Here is a 20490-nt window from a genome sequence, read left to right as displayed (position 1 = left end):
TTTCCATGCATCGCCATGAGGTTAATACTGAAGTTAAACAAATGCGTCGGCTCTGGCCCACCCAACCCCTCCCCTGTTCGCGCGCTCAGCTCTCACGCGTGGAGGGAGCGTTGCACCCTGTTTTGCGATGGCCGCTGAGCGATAACATGTCCTCTGCGCTCGGTGGTGTCCCATAAAGGCGTGTGTGGCGATGTGCGTCGCATTCACTTCTATGAAAAAGGCGGTAGGAAGGCAGACTGAAGAGTTCCAGGGTTGGGACGAGACTTGATACGGGGAGGGATGCGACACGATAGACGATGGAAGACGGCGATACCCTTGATTGAGACGATTCAGGAGAGTTTCATCCACCAAAAAGCCGTGCCGACTGAACTATGCGGAGGACTTGAAAGCGTGGGGCAAAGATGGCATAACCTAAATCTCCGAAGAGGTTTGCTAGCGTATCGTCTCATTTCAGGTAGTCGTCCAACTCGGCGAAAATTGCGTCGTTTGGCACTAGTTGTACTCTCCGAAATGAAGCGCCTGGAACCGCCCCTGCTCGGGCCAATAGGCCCCTCCTCGCGGGCTGACCGGGCGGACAGGCCCCTCCTCGCCGGCGACATGCACCCGTTTACAAAGCATATACAACCTTCGAGCCGCCCCGTCTGCCTGCGCTTATCCCGTCACTCTGCGCTCGGTCACTGCCGCGTGACGGGCCGTGTCGGATTGAGCTCTGCGCGTGCTGCTTTAGGGTTATCGTGACGCTGACCAGCCGGTGACGTTCCAGCACGCTTCATGTCGAACCCAGAACCTCACGTCACAGACGTCAAAGGTGAGGAGCTTTCGGCGCACGTTAACGCACGCTGGCAATGTAATCGACATCCGTGCTGGCTTATATTTTATCTGCGTCTCAAATCGGATGAGTTGTGACCTAGTGACAGCCATTGTCACTTATAGGTCAATGAACCCGTCGTCATTGGGGCTGTGCAACGCACTCAGCGGTTAAAGGCATGTGCTGTTCAGTATCTCTCACCCTGGCGGAAAGATCGTGCTTCGTCGGAATCAAATCTCATAGTTTCTGGACGCGCGGCCTAACCACTGCGCTACTGGACCCTCGTGACGCACATCGTGGCATTGTCTGACACGGTCGCTGGGTGGCGATGTACTGAGAGCGGCTAGGCCAGCGAGCCGGCTTCCCTTCAGTGACCCTCATAAATGGATAAAACACGATATTCTGTTCAAAAAAGTGAAAATAGTAAGAAAGGAACAGTTGGATATTAAAGAGAGCATCCCACTTTTTGTACTTTTCACATATTGTTAGATCGGACGCATGCGATTTGATCAATGATACCAGCATTCTCGAAATCCTTCTAAGTTCAGCATTTCTATTTGAAGTAGGAGGAACTCCTCGTGGTGGTGGAACTCCACTCCTGCTGGAGAAATTTCATTTGACTACCTGCTCACCACTGCAAAAATAATGCATTTAATTTTCCCTCCTTTTTCTAACGTGCGTACTCTGTAATGTTTGTAACACACTGATTGCCAAAATGATGGGATTCCCGCAAATCAACGAAACGCGACAGTGGGGTTTGATTTCTTCCCTATGGCGCTCACCACGGTGGGTGCTTTCGAGGCGCTCTCCGGCATCGCGAGTGGTCCATATTGACGCACTGGTTTAAACGTCAACCAGTGCGGTTCTAGGTGACAGGCTCTTGCCGCCTGTTGGGCCAATCGCAAATGTTCTTTTATACGCACCAGTGGAGGTACGCACGCGGTTGTCGCGAGGTAACGATCGTAGCGTGTCATGACGGTTATGTACTTCGGGCTCGAAATTAAGCAAAATTGATACCTCTATTATGTCCTGACGGTGCTGTTATTGCACCACCCAGTGCTATTATTGGATGTAACTGGTCCTGAGGCTTCACTAGAATATATTTTTGAAGTATGCCCAGAAGGTGGGACAATCCCTTTGATAGAAACGTCTCCAGGTGTAAGCAGACGTCGACGTCGCAGTCTAATGTCATGTTAGGTCACGTAACTCAACCGCCCCGGGTGATCGGCACATTTTTGTGGTGTTAGATTATTACCAAGTGTGTTATAACCGAGTGGTGAAAGTTTTTGGTCGTCGGTTAAGCAATTTAAGAGGAATGATTCACATTGAAGATGTAGGGGGCAAGCATCAGATATGACCAAAAGAGCTTATTTATAAGTATTGGTTTGCTATGGCATTTCTTGGGCTCACGCAACTGACATTGCCAAGAGAGGCCCCTGCTACCATAATTCCATCCAAACGCTACGTTAAGAAATGTCACTGTTATTTCCTTAGCAGTGACATTTCTGAAACATGTGACACATAATATGTGCCTTTATTATCTTTGAAATGTAAAACACTGTTACTGGGCTTTTGAAGCGAGTTGCAGTGTACTGTCTGTCCTTCTCATGACTGGTCTGACGTGACGTGACTTATTTCCGAGCTGTAACATTGGACGCTGGCGGTTTTACATTATCACTGGAATCGTGACGCAGTAATGATTTTGTAGAGCATGGCATGAGTCACAAGGAGTGAAGCTATGGTAATGTGGCGTTTTGCGGGCCGTATTGCGACATACGCCTCTAAGCTCCTGTTCTTCTAGATGGGAATAAAACAGTATTCACACAGGGTGTGGAGCGAGAATGCTGTCTTCTAGAAGACGATAAAACACATTTCATGCATTGCATGCTACTAAAGGCTGAATTTTTGGACTTACCGTGCAATGACGAACCGAATGATATCTAAGGAAACGCAGTTTTGTTCATAACATGCTTTTCACCCCTGGTGACGTTGGAAGTTGAAGTTAGAAGTGAGAAGTTATGTATATGTATATGTATATATATATATATATATATATATATATATATAGATAGATAGATAGATAGATAGATAGATAGATTGTATGTGCGTGTGTGCGTACGTGTGTGCGTGCGCGCGTGAATGCGTGAATGCACACACGTGTGTGTGTGTGTGTGTGTGTGTGTGTGTGTGTGTGTGTGTGTGTGTGTGTGTGTGTGTGTGTGTGTGTGTGTGTGTGCGTGCGTGCGTGCGTGCGTGCGTGCGTGCGTGCGTGCGTGCGTGCGTGTGTGTGTGTGTGTGTGTGTGTGTGTGTGTGTGTGTGTGTGTGTGTGTGTGTGTGCGCGCGCGCGCGCGCGCAAGCTCCTGCCTACTTAACAAACGCAGTAGTTGACGCTTATATGTATGCGTGTGTGTGTATGCAGAGGGCGCAAGCGCGCCGTCGTCGGTGCGTTTCGTCGTCGTGGATACGGACCTGGGCGTCGACGACGCTCAAGCTATCGGCATGCTGCTGTCGGCCGAGCGGCGTGGCGAGCTGCGCGTACTGGGAATCACCACCGTGGCCGGCAACACCAGCGTCAAGAACGCCACGCGCAATACACGCCGCCTGCTCGCCACATACGGCCGTCTGGACGTGAGTAGGTCGGGCAAGAGACGACAGCAGGGGTTGTCGATGAGCAGGTGTGTGCAATGCAGGAGGACGACACCAGAGGCTGTCGATGGGCAGGTGCATGTACATCATGTGTGCAGAGCAGGGGGACGACACCAGGGGCAAGCGGTGAGTAGGTGTGTACAGAGCAGGGGGGTGACACCAGGGGCAGGCGATGAGTAGGTATGTACAGAGCAGGGGGACGACACGAGGGGTGGGCGGTGAGTAGGTGTGTACAGAGCAGGGAGGCGACACCAGGGGCAGGCGATGAGTAGGTGTGTACAGAGCAGGGGGACGACACCAGGGGTGGGCGGTGAGTAGGTGTGTACAGAGCAGGGGCACAACACCAGGGGTGGGCGATGAGTAGGTATGTACAGAGCAGGGGACGACACGAGGGGTGGGCGGTGAGTAGGTGTGTACAGAGCAGGGGGCGACACCAGGGGCAGGCGGTGAGTAGGTGTGTACAGAGCAGGGGGACGACACCAGGGGCGGGCGGTGAGTAGGTGTGTACAACGCAGGAGGGTAGGTGTGTGAACGCAGTAGGTGTGTGAGCGCAGGAAGACGACACCAGGGGCAGGCGGTGAGTAGGTGTGTACAGAGCAGGGGGGCGACACCAGGGGCGGGCGGTGAGTAGGTGTGCACAGAGCAGGGGGGCGACACCAGGGGCAGGCGGTGAGTGGGTGTGTATAGCGCAGGAGGGTGACACCAGGGGCAGGCGGTGAGTAGGTGTGCACAGCTCTGAAGCTGATGATGGTGTGCAGCGCCATACTCTCAAAGACGGCTCTTAGCGAACGGCAATGAAGTTAGCAAAAATGAAATACCTTAAATGAATCGCATAGCCTCGCAAAGTGTTTGTAAACAAGTTGTTCACATATAAAGCAGTCTTTGTGGCTTGCACTAATGATCTCGCGTCAACAGATGCTTGTTGGCGTCCTCTAAATTTACTGTCGATTAGACGGTGTCTTTCACCTTGTCAACCTGGTTCTATGGACACACGATCGGAACTGAGGTATATCCTGGTTTTCTGGTCCGCGTGCAAGCTGGGGCTCAAATGCCGCGGCTGCTTGACACATCCTGGCGTACGTTGGCACCCCCGATGCATCCTGCCTTACTGATCCCTCGTTTGCAGGCGCGTTTGCACGTCCGTTTGGCTCGTTTGTTTCGCATGCCATGATGCATGTGCACTGTACAGCGTTTGTGCAAATATGCTGCATACGCTGTTGCTCAGGTGCCTATTGTCTCGCAATGCTGGTACTCAGGCGTGTGTTGTCTCACAATGTTTGTGCTCAGGTGCCTACTGTCTCGCAATGTTGGTGCTCATGGTTCCATTGTCCTGTGGGTCCTTGTGCACGCTGGTGCTCAGGGGCCTAATGTCCTGTGGGCCCTTGTGTATACCGGTGCTTAGGCGCCTGTTGTCCTGTGGGTCCTTGTGTATATTGGTGCTCATGGTCCCATTGTCCTGTGGGTCCTTGTCTATGCTGGTGCTCACGTGTCTGTTGTCCCGTGATCCCTGTGTGTACTGGTGCTCAAGGTCTCATTGTCCTGTGGGTCTTTGTGTATGCTGGTGCTCTAGGTCCCATTGCCTTGTGGGTCCCTGTGAATGCTAATGCTCAGGTGCCTGCTGCCCTGCAGGTGCCTGTGTATGCTGGCGCTCACTGCTTCCTGCTGAGTGGAACAGATGACCCCCCTTACCAATACCACGGGGAGAACGGGCTCGGTAACGCCCGCTTCGAGGAGCCGCTGCCCGCAGTCAAACAGCGGCCGGAGCATGCCGTGACGGCACTCTCTCGCCTCGCCAGCGAGCACAAAGGTCAGACTGGGTCAGGTGACGTCGTACGCTGACGTCGGAGGGTGCCAGGCGTACGCAAGTCAGGTGGGGTGCGCGCTTAGGTATGGGTCACGCGGTCCCTTACGCTGACAGGAATGTGGGTATATCGCGCCGCCTGTGCGCTGGTGACGCACGGTTGGAGAGATTCACTGGAACCTGCGCTCCCCCCGGCCTACGTGCACTTGGCTTTTCCTGCCCAGTGATCTGTCGTTGCCTGCTGACGGTATGGCTCTCGAAGATAATAGGTACACTAGTTGGAATTTTTAGCTTCAACAGTTGGAATTCTTTGTTCTGGTAGTAATTGATCTTGAGTATGCTGGATGGTACTTGTTAAACAACATTGTGAAGCAAGCGTTGCCTTTATTGACAAAACTCGCCTTTGCAAGTCATGCTTTATAGCGATAGAGAACAGTAGGAGAGAGCGAGAAGGAGAGTGAGAGTGAGAGGAGAGGAGGAGAGAGAGAAAGAAAAAAAAGAGATCCCTCTGACTCCAACTTTGGAATAGGGTGTGCTTTGTCTCCTTCTTCCAACTTGCGACGGGGGTCTGGGTAACTTAAATGACCAGGTGTGTTTGTACTCCAATCTTCTGTCTGTGTGACATGAGCACTGACCGTTTATGTGCGGACGGGTTTGGTCCGCGTCACCACAGCTATTTGGTTAAGGACCTCAGTCGGTTATAACTCATTAAGACGCCACCACATTTGGACCCCACCAAGACTATTTCCGGTCACACTCGTCACCTAACTTGGCGTCATAATGGCGTCATGGCGTCACCAATATGCCTAACTTGGCGTCATCTGTCCATGTGTTGTCTGAAGCCATTGCATATTACCTGATCATCGTTGTTTGTGGACCATTCCGTCGATCTCTCGCTGTCGAGAGACGCCTTTCGCCGCACGTCCATGACGCAAGGTCAGCTGGGACGCACTCTGTCTCCATCTTCTGCAGGCCGACTGGGGCTCGGTATACCGGGAGGCGAAAATGGATCGGAAAGTGACAAAAATCATGCACGTGTGGTGGAGTGCGGTCGACGTGCAGCGTCCCTTAAGAGCTATAACCCTCGTCGTCGTTTGCAGTGGTCAATAACATAAACATTTCTGTCCTGCCGAAACCAACAACCCGGGCCGAAACCCAACTCCCGGCCTACCGGCGTCTTTGAAGCCGCGGCAAGGCCCCTTTGCGACGTCGAAGGTCGAAGCTTGATATATTTCCGATACCCTGCTCACAGGCCATGCCGGTTTCTTGTGAAGCAGTGATAACTTTGCTTTCCAGCCCACGAAGGGAGGAGTGGCGCCGAGGTGGACCTGTCCATAGCATGGTATTTGGTTTTCGTCAGCCCATGTATCGCTGCCGAAATGGCAGCGACACCCTTGGCCCTGCCACCTGGAGTGCCGTGACCGCTGCCAGTCTAAGGCAGCATCACACTACTTTGCTTAAATTTTCGATTGCTACGAGTGGGCTGTCATCATCCAGGGTGAAAGGACGAAGCGGTGTGCCGCTGTATACGTTACTTAAATGTCTCCTTGTTCTAAGAAGCCACTTGCTCTATGCCATCAACATATCTGATGTCTCTTGTGTTTTTCCTGCCTTCTGGAATGTGGCCTCTGTCCTTCCTCATCACAACTCCGGTTCTCATGGTATCGCTAGTAATGTCAGGTACCACATTACATTTACCACACTACTAAGCTGTGGCGGTGAGTGCGTGTGTGTGGGTGGGGGGGGGGGGAAGGGTTCGTGGGGTCGGCGTTGGTCCCACCGTCGCCGTCACCTTAATTGATCTGAGTCGTGTCTTCGATAGTGTCGACCAAGGCGTTCGTCTGGAAGCATTGGTATGACATCGATCCTAGGTGCTTCAAACAACCTGTCTTGCCGTTTGGCGGTAGGTGGTAAGAGGCGGTTGTCTCTTCCTTCTCCTGACTCACGGCACTCCTCCGATATCCATAATCGGTCTTATCCCTCCCAGGACCACCGCGCTTGACATGCCAGCCTGCATCCGTCGCGGACGTTTGACATTCCACGCCGACGGTATCTAACTGCTGGACTGCTCTCATCCCGACCAATTATTTGATCATTATCACCAGCTTTCTTATCGCATCATCACCTTTAGAAATCCCGGCACGAGGAAACCATCCCAGTGATCCTACTTCACATCCAACTGCCCAACATGAATTCCACTAAAGCAATGTCTCTCCTTTTCGGTACTCTACAGTCCCTAAACACCCTTATCATTTAAGCTTACCGTTGCTGGACAAAAAACAGCCCGCTCTCCGTCTGTGAAGATGCTGGGGGCGGCCATTAGCTCTACTATTTCCTAGGAGAAGAACGTACTGAATGCTGTCAAGAAGTGCTGTTCTCTGTATGAGATACGTCACCACCTCACGCCCCAAATCCGTAAGCTTATCCAGTCCCACGCCCCTCCCATGTGCTGTACTGCCTCCCGGTCTGTGGCGTGGCTGCGGTGTGTTACGTAAACAGAGCGCGAGGGGGCGTGAGTCATGACCAGGATCATCACTGGCGCTCGTCAGGGAGACTCCATGGCACCGTCGACTGGCAACGTCCTGGATTGCCGTGGCGTAAATGAGTGATCTAGGCACCCACTGTGCCAACCTTGCTGTGTGCAGGCCCCTTGAAGACTCGCGGGCTCCGTTGGCGGTCCGACCCATGTTCACCCCACGTACCGCTGTTTGCCAGCATGCCACCCGGACGGCAGCGGCGAGCGTCCTTAATGTCCGCTATCCGATTGTCGGTGGCACGCAGGACCTCCTAGTGTCGCGGAACCGCCTGCCCCCGACCACCACCGCCAATCGAGTCCGTAGGGAAATAGAAAAAAGATAAGTGTCTGTCTATGTGTCATGACATGTTTCGACGATTCGTTTTCACATTTTTGTAAGTTTTAGAGCTGGAAGGTGGTCACCTTTTTGACGCTGTACTACTCCACTATCAATTAAGTAGTGGGTAGTATTGAGTATATTATGAGTATTTATCTATACCTGTATCTATCATATGTATATGTATACATTTATATATATATATATATATATATATATATATAATATTGTGTTCAGTCCAGCGGCCCTTTCGGAAAAACCTCCCCGAGGAGCATCCTGGATCCGCGCCTGGCGCCAACAATAACGCGGCGCGCCGGCGCAGGTCAGCTGGCGGCCGGCAGGTGGCAGCACGTCGGCTCCCTCCGGTGGCCGCGGCGGCCTGACCAACAGGCGCGGAGTGAAGGCCGCATGACAGGGCCGCCCTCTGGCGCACGCAGCTGTTGTCAGGGCCGCCCTCTGGCGCACGCAGCTGTTGTCAGGGCCGTGGGCTTGTCGCGCGCAGCTGTTGTCAGGGCCGTGGGCTTGTCGCGCGCAGCGGGCGGCAGTCCTCCCCTGACCGCGGTCAGCGGTGGTCCCTGCGCAGGAAGCCGCTGCAGATGCTGCCAGATTTTCAGAGACCCTCGCACAAAAGCAGTGCAGCTCATAAGATAAACTTTGAAATTCATACGCGTTGTCTAACCCGATACGAATTTGTTGTTTCTGCTCTTGATCTATAGAGGTTGGTCTCAAAATGGAGTGGAAGTTGAACAGGCTCATTCTGAGCACCAGCATAGAAATAAGAGCAAAACAGTTGCCGGAAATTGCAACACTGGACGAGCAAAGGTTACCTTTGCGCTATGGTGTGCACTCAGATGACACAATGATCGCTGGAGCTGACTTCTACTAGCAAGTACAGGCCGTCCTGATATACTTAGGGTTGTACACAATATCAGCTTCAAGCGTCTGTTGGTTTGTATATGTCTTGTGTTTCATCTCCTCCTATCATTTTATTCCATCTCCTATATCTCCTCATAATTCTAATGTTTCACCAGTGCGTCAAATCTCGTTTCCAGGGGAGCTGACGGTCGTGGCACTGGGACCACTAACAAATATCGCCTTGGCTGCACGCATGGACCAGGAGTTCATGACGAATATCAATGATATCTACCTTATGGGTGGAAACTACACAGGTCAGACATATGCGTGTCTTCATTTATGATGTGATCCAACGTGTATGCATGAACTGTCACTGACTTTCTGCGCATTATGCGCTTGCACTGTCCCACCATCAGTGGCATTTATATGTGCCTTTACGATTTCACTGGGTAGCCAAAACGTTTTGGCTCTGCCTGGAGCTCGCTGTTTCGTCACCTTTGACGGCAGAGGAGGAGGATGGGAGGAGGGCCGGGACGGGCGGCGAGTCCTTTTGCTAAACTTGTGCCCGGCATACCAGAGCGAAACAAAACAAAAAAAAAACAAGAAGCAGAACGACACAAAACAAAATTGAACAAAATAACACGGTTATGTGCGAAGCAGAAATCAGATGACGCATTCAGGTTCGACCATCTAACATTTTGTCCAGCCGCCGGTTTACTTTTGTGACATGAATATTACATTGAATGTGAGTGAGTAAAGAGAATGCCTCACATTTAAGCATATTAACGCAAGCATGACACATGATGAAATAAACTCACTTAGAACTACTGGTAAACTTTGAAATGGAAAACACTGTTAGACAGCACGATGACTCTATTCAGTAAATGTGCTCCTCAATACGCCATTGTTGGATGACGTCACGAAAAGTTAGCGTGACGTTGAGGTGTTACCAGACCAGCCGTACCAAAGCTGCCACCATAACACTCACGCGTGGTAGTTCAGTCTCCCGAGAGGTGGGCCGTGGCGGTGCTGAAAGTGTTTGCTAACCCAATATCCCCATGTGCTCGGGTGAACACCCTTTCTCGTGGTGTTCTTGCATATTTATCCGTCAGTTTAATGCGTTTAATTGCATTCACATACTCAGTTATGACGCTTTTATTAAGTACTTTATAACAAGTCTCTTTTCCGTAATAACTAGCCCCTATGTCCAACTTCTTGTACTATGTACCACAAAACGTGATTCATTATTGAAACTTGCACAACCTGTTTAACATAGATTGAAAGCAATTTACGTCCATTATATCTGGAAATCGCGCCCACGAACCTCGGATATGAAGGGTTCGACGATTACGTTCTTCTTGGTCTTGAATGCCGCGTGGCCAATGGGGTACTGGGTCTTGGATGATGTTTCTATGGTGTCATGCGTACCTGAGTGGCCTTGAAATATTCTGCGCGAAAAAGACAGTGCGGGCATGTAACATGTTTATTGCGAAATAAAAAATATGGGAGCCATTCAATGCGTTTTCAATTATTGCAGGTGCTGTACTTTAAATAGGTATGTATATGTGCTTACACTACTGAATAACCAGTTATGCCTCTCCACGCCTAACTAGTGACTACGAATACAACATCTTTGTTTTTTACAACCATCACATGCACTCGGGCAGATTTCCATAGTCTACATCACTGACACATGCTTACCTGATATTTTACTCCTTTTTCACCTATAGACCTATGCTTATAAAAGCCTCGGTTTGACCGATCGACTTAGGGGAGGAGTAGTATTTTAAAAGGAATTGTATTTGAACATATATAGATGACCTTAAGTCCTAGACTGTTGAGAACTTGTAGACTGGCAGAAGAGTAAATTTCGGGAGAAAAGTAGTTGAGGGCATGACTTTTCGGCGCTGGCCATCATCAGGTGGGTAAAGAGAGTAAAAGGAGTTATTCATGCACTAAGGATGTTTTCCCTCCTTTTCTCTTTCCTATCTTTATTAACCTGATAAGCCGAACGCCAAAAACGAATGTTTCCATCTACTCTTATCCTGATCTTTGCTCATCTACCAACCCACAAGTCTCCAAAGGCTTTCAGAGGGTCAATGTTGTTTAGGCTGAAGGTTATCTATCTATTCTTGCCTAGATTTATTATCGCCTTGCTATCTTCGCCGTGTGCCCCGAAATTAACTAGTGGAATTTATCAAACTGCTGTGTCCCTCAAGCAGTAACTGTCTCTTGGAATGATTCGTTTGGTATTATCCAGCATCACCTTCTTTGAAGCTCAGATAGGTTTATGAGAACTCTGTCAGGTCATAGTTGCACCAATCAGTCCCCAGCGAACTTCTTCGGAAGAATGGATCGTGCCATTTATTGACGTTGGCTTTTAAAAACACTTGAAGTGCGTGATTCGAACCATAAAAACTGGTTCGTCGTCAATGAAGATTTGTCAAGAATATGCTCCGCCTTCTCAGCGACGTACTGGCTTATCTTTTCCTGGGGCAAAGACCACTCCTCAAACTGCGCAGATCCAGCTCCGTCATTGTTCTCTTTGTTGAAACCGCTCTAATCCGCTGAACTGAAGAGCTGACCTGGCTTTCGGGCACCGGCAAACAGTCGGTATTCTTTGATAATCTGATTCGACACTTTATGCAGAGGGTGATCCCCTCTCGAATCCTCGTTCATCTTCACCGTTTCACGCATTCCCACAGACGATCCGATGCCTGCCGTATGTTCACGAGGATGTGTCTCTTATGGCAGTCATGCGGTGTTTCAACAAAATATAAGAGCAATGGTGTAGTCAAACGTACATCCAAAAGAGGCCTCTACACATAGTTGTATTTCACTTTTTTGATCGCCCGCATGTCTACTTTGCGCGAGCCACTCCATGGAGTTCGTACGAAGGTGATCCCTTTGTTTTGATCCGGCTTGTCCGGGCGGCCGGCCAACCTCAACCGGCCCAGGGTTTACAGAACGTGACCTTCGCGCGCGAGATAATAGCCTCTCCTGGTTCCTGATACTAGAAATCGTCCGTCATACGCAATGGTGGTTGACAAATATTGAAACAATGGTGTGGTGTAAAAACGCATGGCCATGTACTTTTTATAACGGCACGTGAATGAAGTACACGACCATGTGTTTTTCACTGACTAGGGCTCTAGTGCACGGGCTCTGGTGTAGTTCAGAAAGATAAATGGCATTTGATTGCAGAATAAAAACGTTTTATTGATGTCACTGTGTTGGGTTAGTATGAATTGTGGTCTTTGGCTGCCATCTGCTTCATTTGGCATAGTAACCGTATTTGTAAAACAGCAGTTTTGGAACGCAATGCACGTACGTGCCTGGGTGTAACCATTGTGGGGAGGGAGAAATGTCACCTACAATGTTCCGAAAATGGCATTTTCCCCCGACCTTCGCCAGCAAAATGCACCTTTCGCATTTTTACATCTAGAGTAATGTCTCTTTAGTGGGTGTTCCTCCCTTCCCCCCCTCCCCTCACGCCCACTTCATCCTGATTTGTCCACCAATCCCAGAGAAAGGGTTACGCCCATGTGCAAATATGCAGAACATTTGCCTTTTTCATCGGGTGATATCACGCGCAAACGATGGAAATGTTATATGTCATGAGATTTCATATTTTTGACCTTAAGCTATGATAAGATGCATCCAAGTGCCAAAATCTGAGTTCCCAGTTCATAATGACTAAAAACTAGCAGCTCAATGCCTGTCTAATTTATATCAGGCATGAGTCGCAAAATTCCTTAGCGAAACGTCACCAATGTTTAATCACATTCGCTTATTTCGTACGGGTGGTCCATGAGCTATCCATGAATTTGGGCCAACGTACTCATCAAGACCTTTATGTGGATACGTGGCGGGGCTTTAAAGGAAAAAGTACCTTTGGTTTGTAAATGTATGGAATAGATTATTGTTGTTATTGTGCCTAGAATTCTTGTTAACATTGTTTCTGCTATGGGTAGCTAGCGGCAGCTATGGCCAAAACTTTGTACATCTTATAAGCTCAGGGCCCAAGCGCCCGTCGACATGTGATGGAGTATATCAAAGGTCAAATTGCGCAACCATTTACTTTAATGCGGTGGCGTGAGGCTACCTGAGGTCAGTGCATGACCTCCTATGACATTTTCCGAATCATTTCGCACAAGCTATCGTCATGGTAAGAAGACAAAATTTACGCACTGTGAAAGGTTTGTAAAAACACTGCGCGGTCCCGAAAACATGACCTAATACAACCTTGACGTTTAATGATGCTCATGCCAACAATGATGGTTGCTATTACTCGCGATATAACGGGATTTATAGGGCTTTGTCTTAGTTTCCTGGATTTTACTTGGCTTCGCCTAGGATACTATGAAGTGGTCGCGAGCATTGATCATCTGCATGATCAATGCACGAAGCACATGAATTCCATCATCTTGCAAACTTGCATTGGCCTTCAGCAAACCGGGCCGTAACTGCTGAGAGGATATATCACAGCAATTATTACGATGCATGATGGTGAGCGGTTGACGTTGTTTCCAATAATAGCTGAAAATATATTTTAATGATTGCTTGAAATATTCGTTTATCTTTTACGTCCTGGCATATTGACGGTTGGTTATTTTTAGCGCACACGTCACGATACCAAAAAAGAAGGTCGATATTTATTTTTTTATTGATATCAAATACAGCCAACTCACACCTTTAACATCATCCAACAAGAATATTTGGTTTACAAAAGGGTAAACATGCGTCGTGGACCACCGAATTTTCAATGCCAAGTCTCGCAAACGAACAATTTACCAATGCCCTGACACGACAGATAGTTGAGATTAGCAAGCTTGTCAAATGAGTACGACCGAACTTATTTACACTCTGCTGCAGCGACGTGCAGAGCGATTCGGGAGATCCGCCGAAGAAGAAACAGGGAGCTGCATGGCATGCAGGGAGCCCTTCCTCCCCCCCCCCCCCTGTCATACACCTGCGCCAGTCGAGACTTTTACGTTTCCATGTGTTGTGGTTAAAGCCGTCCGTGGTCACACCTAGCCGGTGAATTCCGCGTCCTTTACTAGTGTGAGCGCGCGTGCGAAGCTGCCGCTGCCCGGCAGGCCTCGGCAACGTGAAGCCGTCCGGCGAGTTCACTTCGTCTGCGACCCGGAGGCGGCGAACATCGGCTCGCGTCCGTGCGCCGACCCATCTTAATCGCCTCGTGGGAGGTCTGGCCTCAACCACGGCCTCGACATGGTCAGTCATACCCGCACACGGCCCTCGACATGGTCAGTCACGTCCGCAACACGGCCCCGACATGGTCAGTTACGCCCGCAACACGGCCTCGACATGGTCAGTCTCGTCCGCACACGGCCTCAACATGGTCAGTTACGCCCGCCCACGGCCTCGACATGGTCATTCTACGTCCTCACACGGCCTCGACATGGTCAGTTACGCCCCGCACACGGCCTCGACATGGTCAGTCACGTCCGCACACGGCCTCGACATGGTCAGTCACGTCCGCCAACGGCCTCGACATGGTCAGTTACGCCCGCACACGGGCCGTGTGGCCTCGCTCGTAAGTGCATGAATGGCTGAACAATCGGCTGCGGGCTTCACGGTGCGTGTCAGGTGACCTTTTCCTTTGGACGCTCGCCTGCCTTCGACGCCCCACACAGGCCATGCTGCTAGATTTGCCGGTATCACGAATGATCACAGTGTAAGCCACGGCATGCATGAAAATGCAGATCGCATGCATAATGGCCTATGACATAGCGTTTCAGATAGCCACTTAGGAGTCGGATGCGTGCTGTTTGTGAAGGGTTCATGTGAAACCACCGATTAGCGCGATTTCTTCTCGACCGTGTTGCCATCACGTGCCGTTACTAATGGCAGCAATGGATTTCGCCCGTAGATACACTTCGCACCTTGTATAACACCTTGCCTTTGCACTTTGTACTTTGTATGACTGTATTTGAACCAAACATAGCAACTGTTGAAATCAAACAAAACCGAGACATGACATGGGTAGCACCGTTGTCAACCTCTGGCGCTTCGATGGCAGATCCAGTGCAACAACGCATGGAAAGCGATAATCCCGTGTGGACCGGGTGGAGCCGCCATTTAAATCGAGACTCGACGATGCCACCCGCTGTCATACTATCGAAGTCCTGGGGTGTGAAGATCGTTCAATGCGCCCGTGATATCTTGTCGCACCTGGCTGCACACTTCTTCCGTCACAATCTAGCTGACGGGCGGCTGGAAGCCGTGCGAAAGTGTCTAGTCATCTCCGCCCCTCTTTTTTGCCGCCATGATGACCGCCATGTCTCTTGCAACCATGACAACGACGGCGACCATTGTCATCATCATCATCATCGTCGTCGTCATCTCCGCCTCGTCTCTTTCCACCACGACGACGGTGGCCATTGTCATCATCATATCGTCATCGTCGTCACCGCCTCGCCTCCTTTTGCCGTGATGGCCGTCTGCCAACCGTCATCATCATCATCATCATCATCATCGCCATCATCATCACCACCGCCTCGACGTCCCGATCTGCAGCAAGTCTGAATGCATCCGTACTTGCTGCCCTTTCTGGGACAACGCGTGCAAGGATGCGTTTTGCCCCGACATGAAGATGACCCTGCAAAAAGAACGGAATGTGGATAAGGACCAAACGTGTGTCGTCAACAGATATGACCTTTGTAACGTTCAATCTAGATCCATAAAACTCGATATTAAGCAGTAGATAACACATAAATGTAGGTGTAGATATACACCTTTTGTCACACCTACAGATCATGGCGAGGGTACCCATAGTGCAGTGGTTAAACAGCCTGCGAACCAAGGGAGCAGGCTTCGAATCTCCGTGGTGCCCGCCCTTCCTGCTGGGGTGAGAGCCAGTCGGCCCCGTATAGCCTCAGCAGCTGACTGCGTCGCAAAAGCCCCAATTGCACATAGACACCAGCCACAAGAAGAGCCGCCTTACCTTCGGCAGTTGCGGCCAGCGCTGCAACGACAAGCGCACAGACGACAAGCGCAAAGACGAAACGCATCGTGCCTGCCCGACCGTTCAAAACGGTGCGGTGCCTTCGTCAGCATGGGCAACGCCTCGAAATGTCTCGTCTTTTATACTGCCCTGAGGAAAAGGTCAGGAGCGTGACAGCTGTCCACACCGCGGCTGGCTGACGTGTATGCAGCCGACAGCAGTGGAGCCTTCATGTTGAACAGAAATCAGCCAACCTCGACTACGCCTCAAACGTAGTGCGCTGCCACGCAATAGCTCAGCGACCTGCCAGCTACATGCATTGGTTCCCCAATGATCGCTAGGGCCCGACCCATGGTCGCCCGCGTCACTGCGCCGCGTCAGGCGGTGGCGCTTTTGTGAAAATCGGTGGGATAAGACGGTTTTGTCGTAATGGCGGCGAGGGCGGCGACGAAGGCAGGCCCTCGTTGTTTTTGTTACCATTTTCTGCACGTCAGCTATTTTTGACCGCGAAGCTGCCGATATTTCAAAGAGAATGTTTCCACATTTGAAGATATTAAGCAAGCATCAGATATGGATGAAGTGAGCTTACTTACACGTTCAAGTGGAAATGGCTGCTCCAGACGACATAGCATCTCTGCTTAGTAAACATACTCCTTAATGCATGATTGTTTGGTTACTCATCGTAACTTGTACAACATTGATTTAAAGCTAATTGACGGCCGTTATATTTGAAAGTTGTGTTCACGAACGCCAGACACGACTCAGCAATCATATTTTATCGGCCTCGATCGTTGCTTGGCCAGTGGAATAACAGAATTTTAATGACATTATTATGGCATCATGGGTGTCTGGGTGACCTTGAAATAGTCTCCCCGAAAAAGTTTGCACATTTTCGCGGACACGTAGCTCAGAAACTAGAGGGGTTTGGGTCTCAAGAAGGGCAGGACATGCACCGAATAATCTTCAAGATGGCTCTTCTGTTCTAAACCCCATGCAAATATGAAATGCAAATGTGAAACACTTCCTTCAACATGAGCTATAATGAAGATACCTTTTCTGGCGTGATGCCGATATGTGCATGCTTAAAAAAGGATCTCGTCCAAATCTTGTCATTAGATGGATCTAACCAGTGTCTGCGCTAAACAGTGTTTGTTGTATGAGCCCCAGCTCCACCACCCGATCGCAAAATATCGGGCCAACTGCTGCAATGCTCAGCACTCCAATGCCCAGCGCGGTCCGTGCTGCCCTCTCACGTCACCTGACCTTTAACACAACCGCGGACACCGACCGGAGGCCATCCCAGTTGGCTATTTGAGCTACAGTCCTTTTGACCAGAAATGATCATTTCAGGGCTATGAGATAAAGGAGGATGGATAACGGGGGGCAGGACTGCATGCGCCTGGGGGGGGGGGGGGGGGGGGGGGTCAAATCGCTTAGCCGTGGCCCTCGCAGGGACCCGTCTGCGGGGGTGCGCTCGGCGCCCGATTGCGGTCTCCCTCCCGGGGCCTCTCGGCTCGCTCATGGCTGACGCATGCAGCCTGCCCGAACATGCAGGGCGTCGCTAGAAGAAGGATGAAGCGAAGATAGAATAAGGGGGTCCGATGTCCATCCCAGTCCAAAAGAGAGCGCCTAGACTGTGCTTCACATTTGCATAGGGTTTTCAACTGAAATAGACATACTGAAGATCATTCGGTGCAATTCAAAGCTCTGCCCTTCCTAGACCTAAACCAAGACCTAAAACCCTTTAGTTTCTGAGCTATACATCCGCGAAGATGGGCATACTGTCTCGTGCAGGCTATTTTAAGGTTACTCAGATGGCCGTGACGCCATAATAACGCCATTAAAATTCTGCTATTGCATTGGCCGTTGGCGATCAAGCCAAGAAAAATATGATTCTTGAGTCGTTCATATGTGGCGTTCGTGAGCGTGATTTTTCTATACGACGCCGCCAATTGGCTCTCAATCAATAATATGTAAGATGCGCTGACGAAATCAAACAATGGCGCATTGAGGAGCATGTTTATGTAACAGAGAAATTGTGTTGTATAGAGCAGTCTTTTCCACTTAAAAGTATACCATTAGTTCCAAATGAGTTTACTTCATCACCCCTGGTGACTGTTTTAATATCTCTAAATGTGGAACATTTCCAGGTGCGTTTGTTAGTCCCTAGTTTCTCCCATTGAATAAACCGCCTGTTTCTCAGCCAGCAGATGTCACTTTTGTAGAGAGAGCTTGCCCACATCAGTGATCACTCAGCACCCTCTGAAAAGGCATTCACCTACCCGCCCGGTCGACCTAGGGCGTACACCTAATTCCCCTGTTAAAGGGAATGTTTCACATTAAAGGCTATTGAAACGAACACCAGATATGATGAAACAAGCTCACATTGAAATATTGATATGCTTGTTAAGTGGAAAAGAGTGCCCCAGACCACACAATTCCCTGTTTAGCAAGTATGCTCCTCAATGTGGCGTGGTTTAATGACGTCATCGTACCTTACATAACATCAATTGAGAGCCAATTGACGGCTGTCATATCTGGAAATTGCGCTCACGAACGCCAGATACGAACGCCTTCATAGTTGCATTCTTCTTGGCCTTGATTATAGCATGGCTTATGGGTTGGCAGAATTTGAATAAAGTTAGTATGGCGTCATGAATGCCAAGGTGACTTTGGAATACGTTCCCCGATATGCCTTTCACCATCTACGCGGCGTATAGCACAGAAACTAGAGGGGCTTAGGTCTTAAGAAGGGCAGAATTGTGAACAGCACCGCAAGTTCTTCAAAATGGGTATTTTAGTTCAAAACCCCATGTAAATGTGGGACGCTCCTTTTAAGGGTGCGTGGACTCACCCTTCCCGGCCGCACCCGGCGTCACATTTCTGAGGAGTTCTTGGCGTAAGTGGGGATGCTGCTGAAATCTATTGGATGTTTCGTGAACTACAAAAATGAATTGAAAAAGATTTAGCTAACAACCACCCAATTCAGTGTGATTGTAGTGGCTGCTTGGCAGACATGGCATGAAGAATGGGTTTTTGAATGTGTATGATGGCTACCTTTTCAAATTTGATGTTCAGCAACGTATTTTATGATAAGGAATAACATTGTTGCAGTTCGTAGCATTGCCATTGAACAACAAGTACAGAGGCCGTAACGAGGTAAGGAGTCAACAAAATTGTTCAACCGCCCACACTAAGTTAGAATGTTGGTGATATGCAACAGAAAATTGAATTAAATTATTTGATGACAATAGTGTAGTTCTATACCCGGTGAAAGTTTGGTCAAGAGCTGGTGGCTGTGTTTGGACTTGTTCAAACTTGTATATTTTCCATTGGCTTTACATTAGCAACAATCCCGACTTGAACCCACATTGCCACGAGTGACGGAGTGACAACGCAGGCGCCAACTTAGCTATCGGGGCAGACAAATTCCGCCATCGATTTAGACGTCAGTGTCTGGATACCATCAAGTGTTTGATTCAAAGCACTCACGTCATCGCACTGTGGTATGTTCTATTGCATAACTTTCATTATGTTAAAGTAAAGCTCCTTTGACCGCGCGCAACGCATGGCTCGTGTCTTATCGACAGTTACTTCGAGACACCCCAGCATTGAAGAGGCCTTGCAGTATGTCTAGCAATGATAAATATTGTAACGTTTGAACGACTGTCAGTCGTATTACGATGCAGGAGATATATCTGTCTTGGCACACGACGGCGCGCACTGGCACGATACAAAACAGACTGCGCGCGGCACAACCATGGCGGCGAAGACACAACTGCCCCCAGGCCTGGCACTTGTGTCACCCTCGACGGGCCGCATCGGGACGAATAGACCACGGACAACTGCCCCCAGGCCTGGCACTGTATCCTCGCGACGGGCCGCATCGGGACGAATAGACCACGGACACAACTGCTCCCAGATCTTGCGACACGTTGTCACACTTCAGTGCCCTATAATATGATGAAGAAACCCCATTTTATGTATCGATTCCAACAAGGTGTCAAAACCTCAAATGACGCGCAACCCAGCCAGGCTACAGTTGATGTCAGGAATGTCATGCACAGGCCACGTTGATAACGATCTGTATGCCAACCGAAAATGACAGCAGTGCCCCATATGCAGTGGTATCCTTATGTACGACCTGTTGTTCACCTGGTATTTATACATACATAATGTAAAGACAAGTGTGTCCTGATTTCATCCGCTCATAACATAAAAGTGGCAAGTCACGATAACAAATATATTCACGCAGAAATTCACCGAACCATGGATATTTGTATCATGTATCTTAAACACTTCGTCACCACTTAGGGAACTCTTTAGAGCAGGAATTCCAGGTGAGCCCCCCCCCCCTCCCCTTTCGTAGGAGGCAGAGGTCTGTGCGCCTTGCCCGCTCACGGACAGCCTTTGCGCTCTTGTTAGCTGTGACTGTGCCTGCCTGCTGGCTGGTACCCTTTTTAGATCACCGTGGCTCTGAGGGCTCTTCCTGTGGACCCGGCATTTCGGTAACCACCATATAATATGAGGTAACCACCACATAACCACCATATAATATAT

At 49.7% G+C, this 20490-nt stretch overlaps 1 protein-coding gene across 1 annotated transcript; it reads left to right on the top strand.

Annotated features, from left to right (window-relative positions):
* Positions 1-299: 299 nt before the first annotated feature.
* Positions 300-14577, top strand: LOC119114548 (putative uridine nucleosidase 2). The gene is made up of 6 exons (XM_037238642.1): positions 300-808; positions 3229-3437; positions 5085-5262; positions 9161-9277; positions 14063-14198; positions 14574-14577. Exons 1-6 carry the CDS (start codon positions 772-774, stop codon positions 14575-14577), a joined length of 681 nt encoding a protein of 226 aa, XP_037094537.1. The 5' UTR covers positions 300-771.
* Positions 14578-20490: the final 5913 nt, after the last annotated feature.

The sequence above is a fragment of the Pollicipes pollicipes genome, unplaced genomic scaffold (assembly GCF_011947565.3).
Source record: "Pollicipes pollicipes isolate AB1234 unplaced genomic scaffold, Ppol_2.1 Scaffold_2581;HRSCAF=3029_pilon_pilon_pilon, whole genome shotgun sequence".
NCBI lineage: Eukaryota > Metazoa > Arthropoda > Thecostraca > Pollicipedomorpha > Pollicipedidae > Pollicipes > Pollicipes pollicipes.
Note: the sequence above shows the minus strand (reverse complement) of the source record. Positions and strands in the feature narration are given on the sequence as shown.

Excerpts from the sequence above, each read along its gene's own strand:
- LOC119114548 (XM_037238642.1), top strand. The coding sequence starts at position 772 with ATGTCGAACCCAGAACCTCACGTCACAGACGTCAAAG. Across the intron at positions 809-3,228 it reads TCACGTCACAGACGTCAAAG|AGGGCGCAAGCGCGCCGTCG; the intron begins GTGAGGAGCTTT and ends GTGTGTATGCAG. Across the intron at positions 3,438-5,084 it reads CCACATACGGCCGTCTGGAC|GTGCCTGTGTATGCTGGCGC; the intron begins GTGAGTAGGTCG and ends GCTGCCCTGCAG.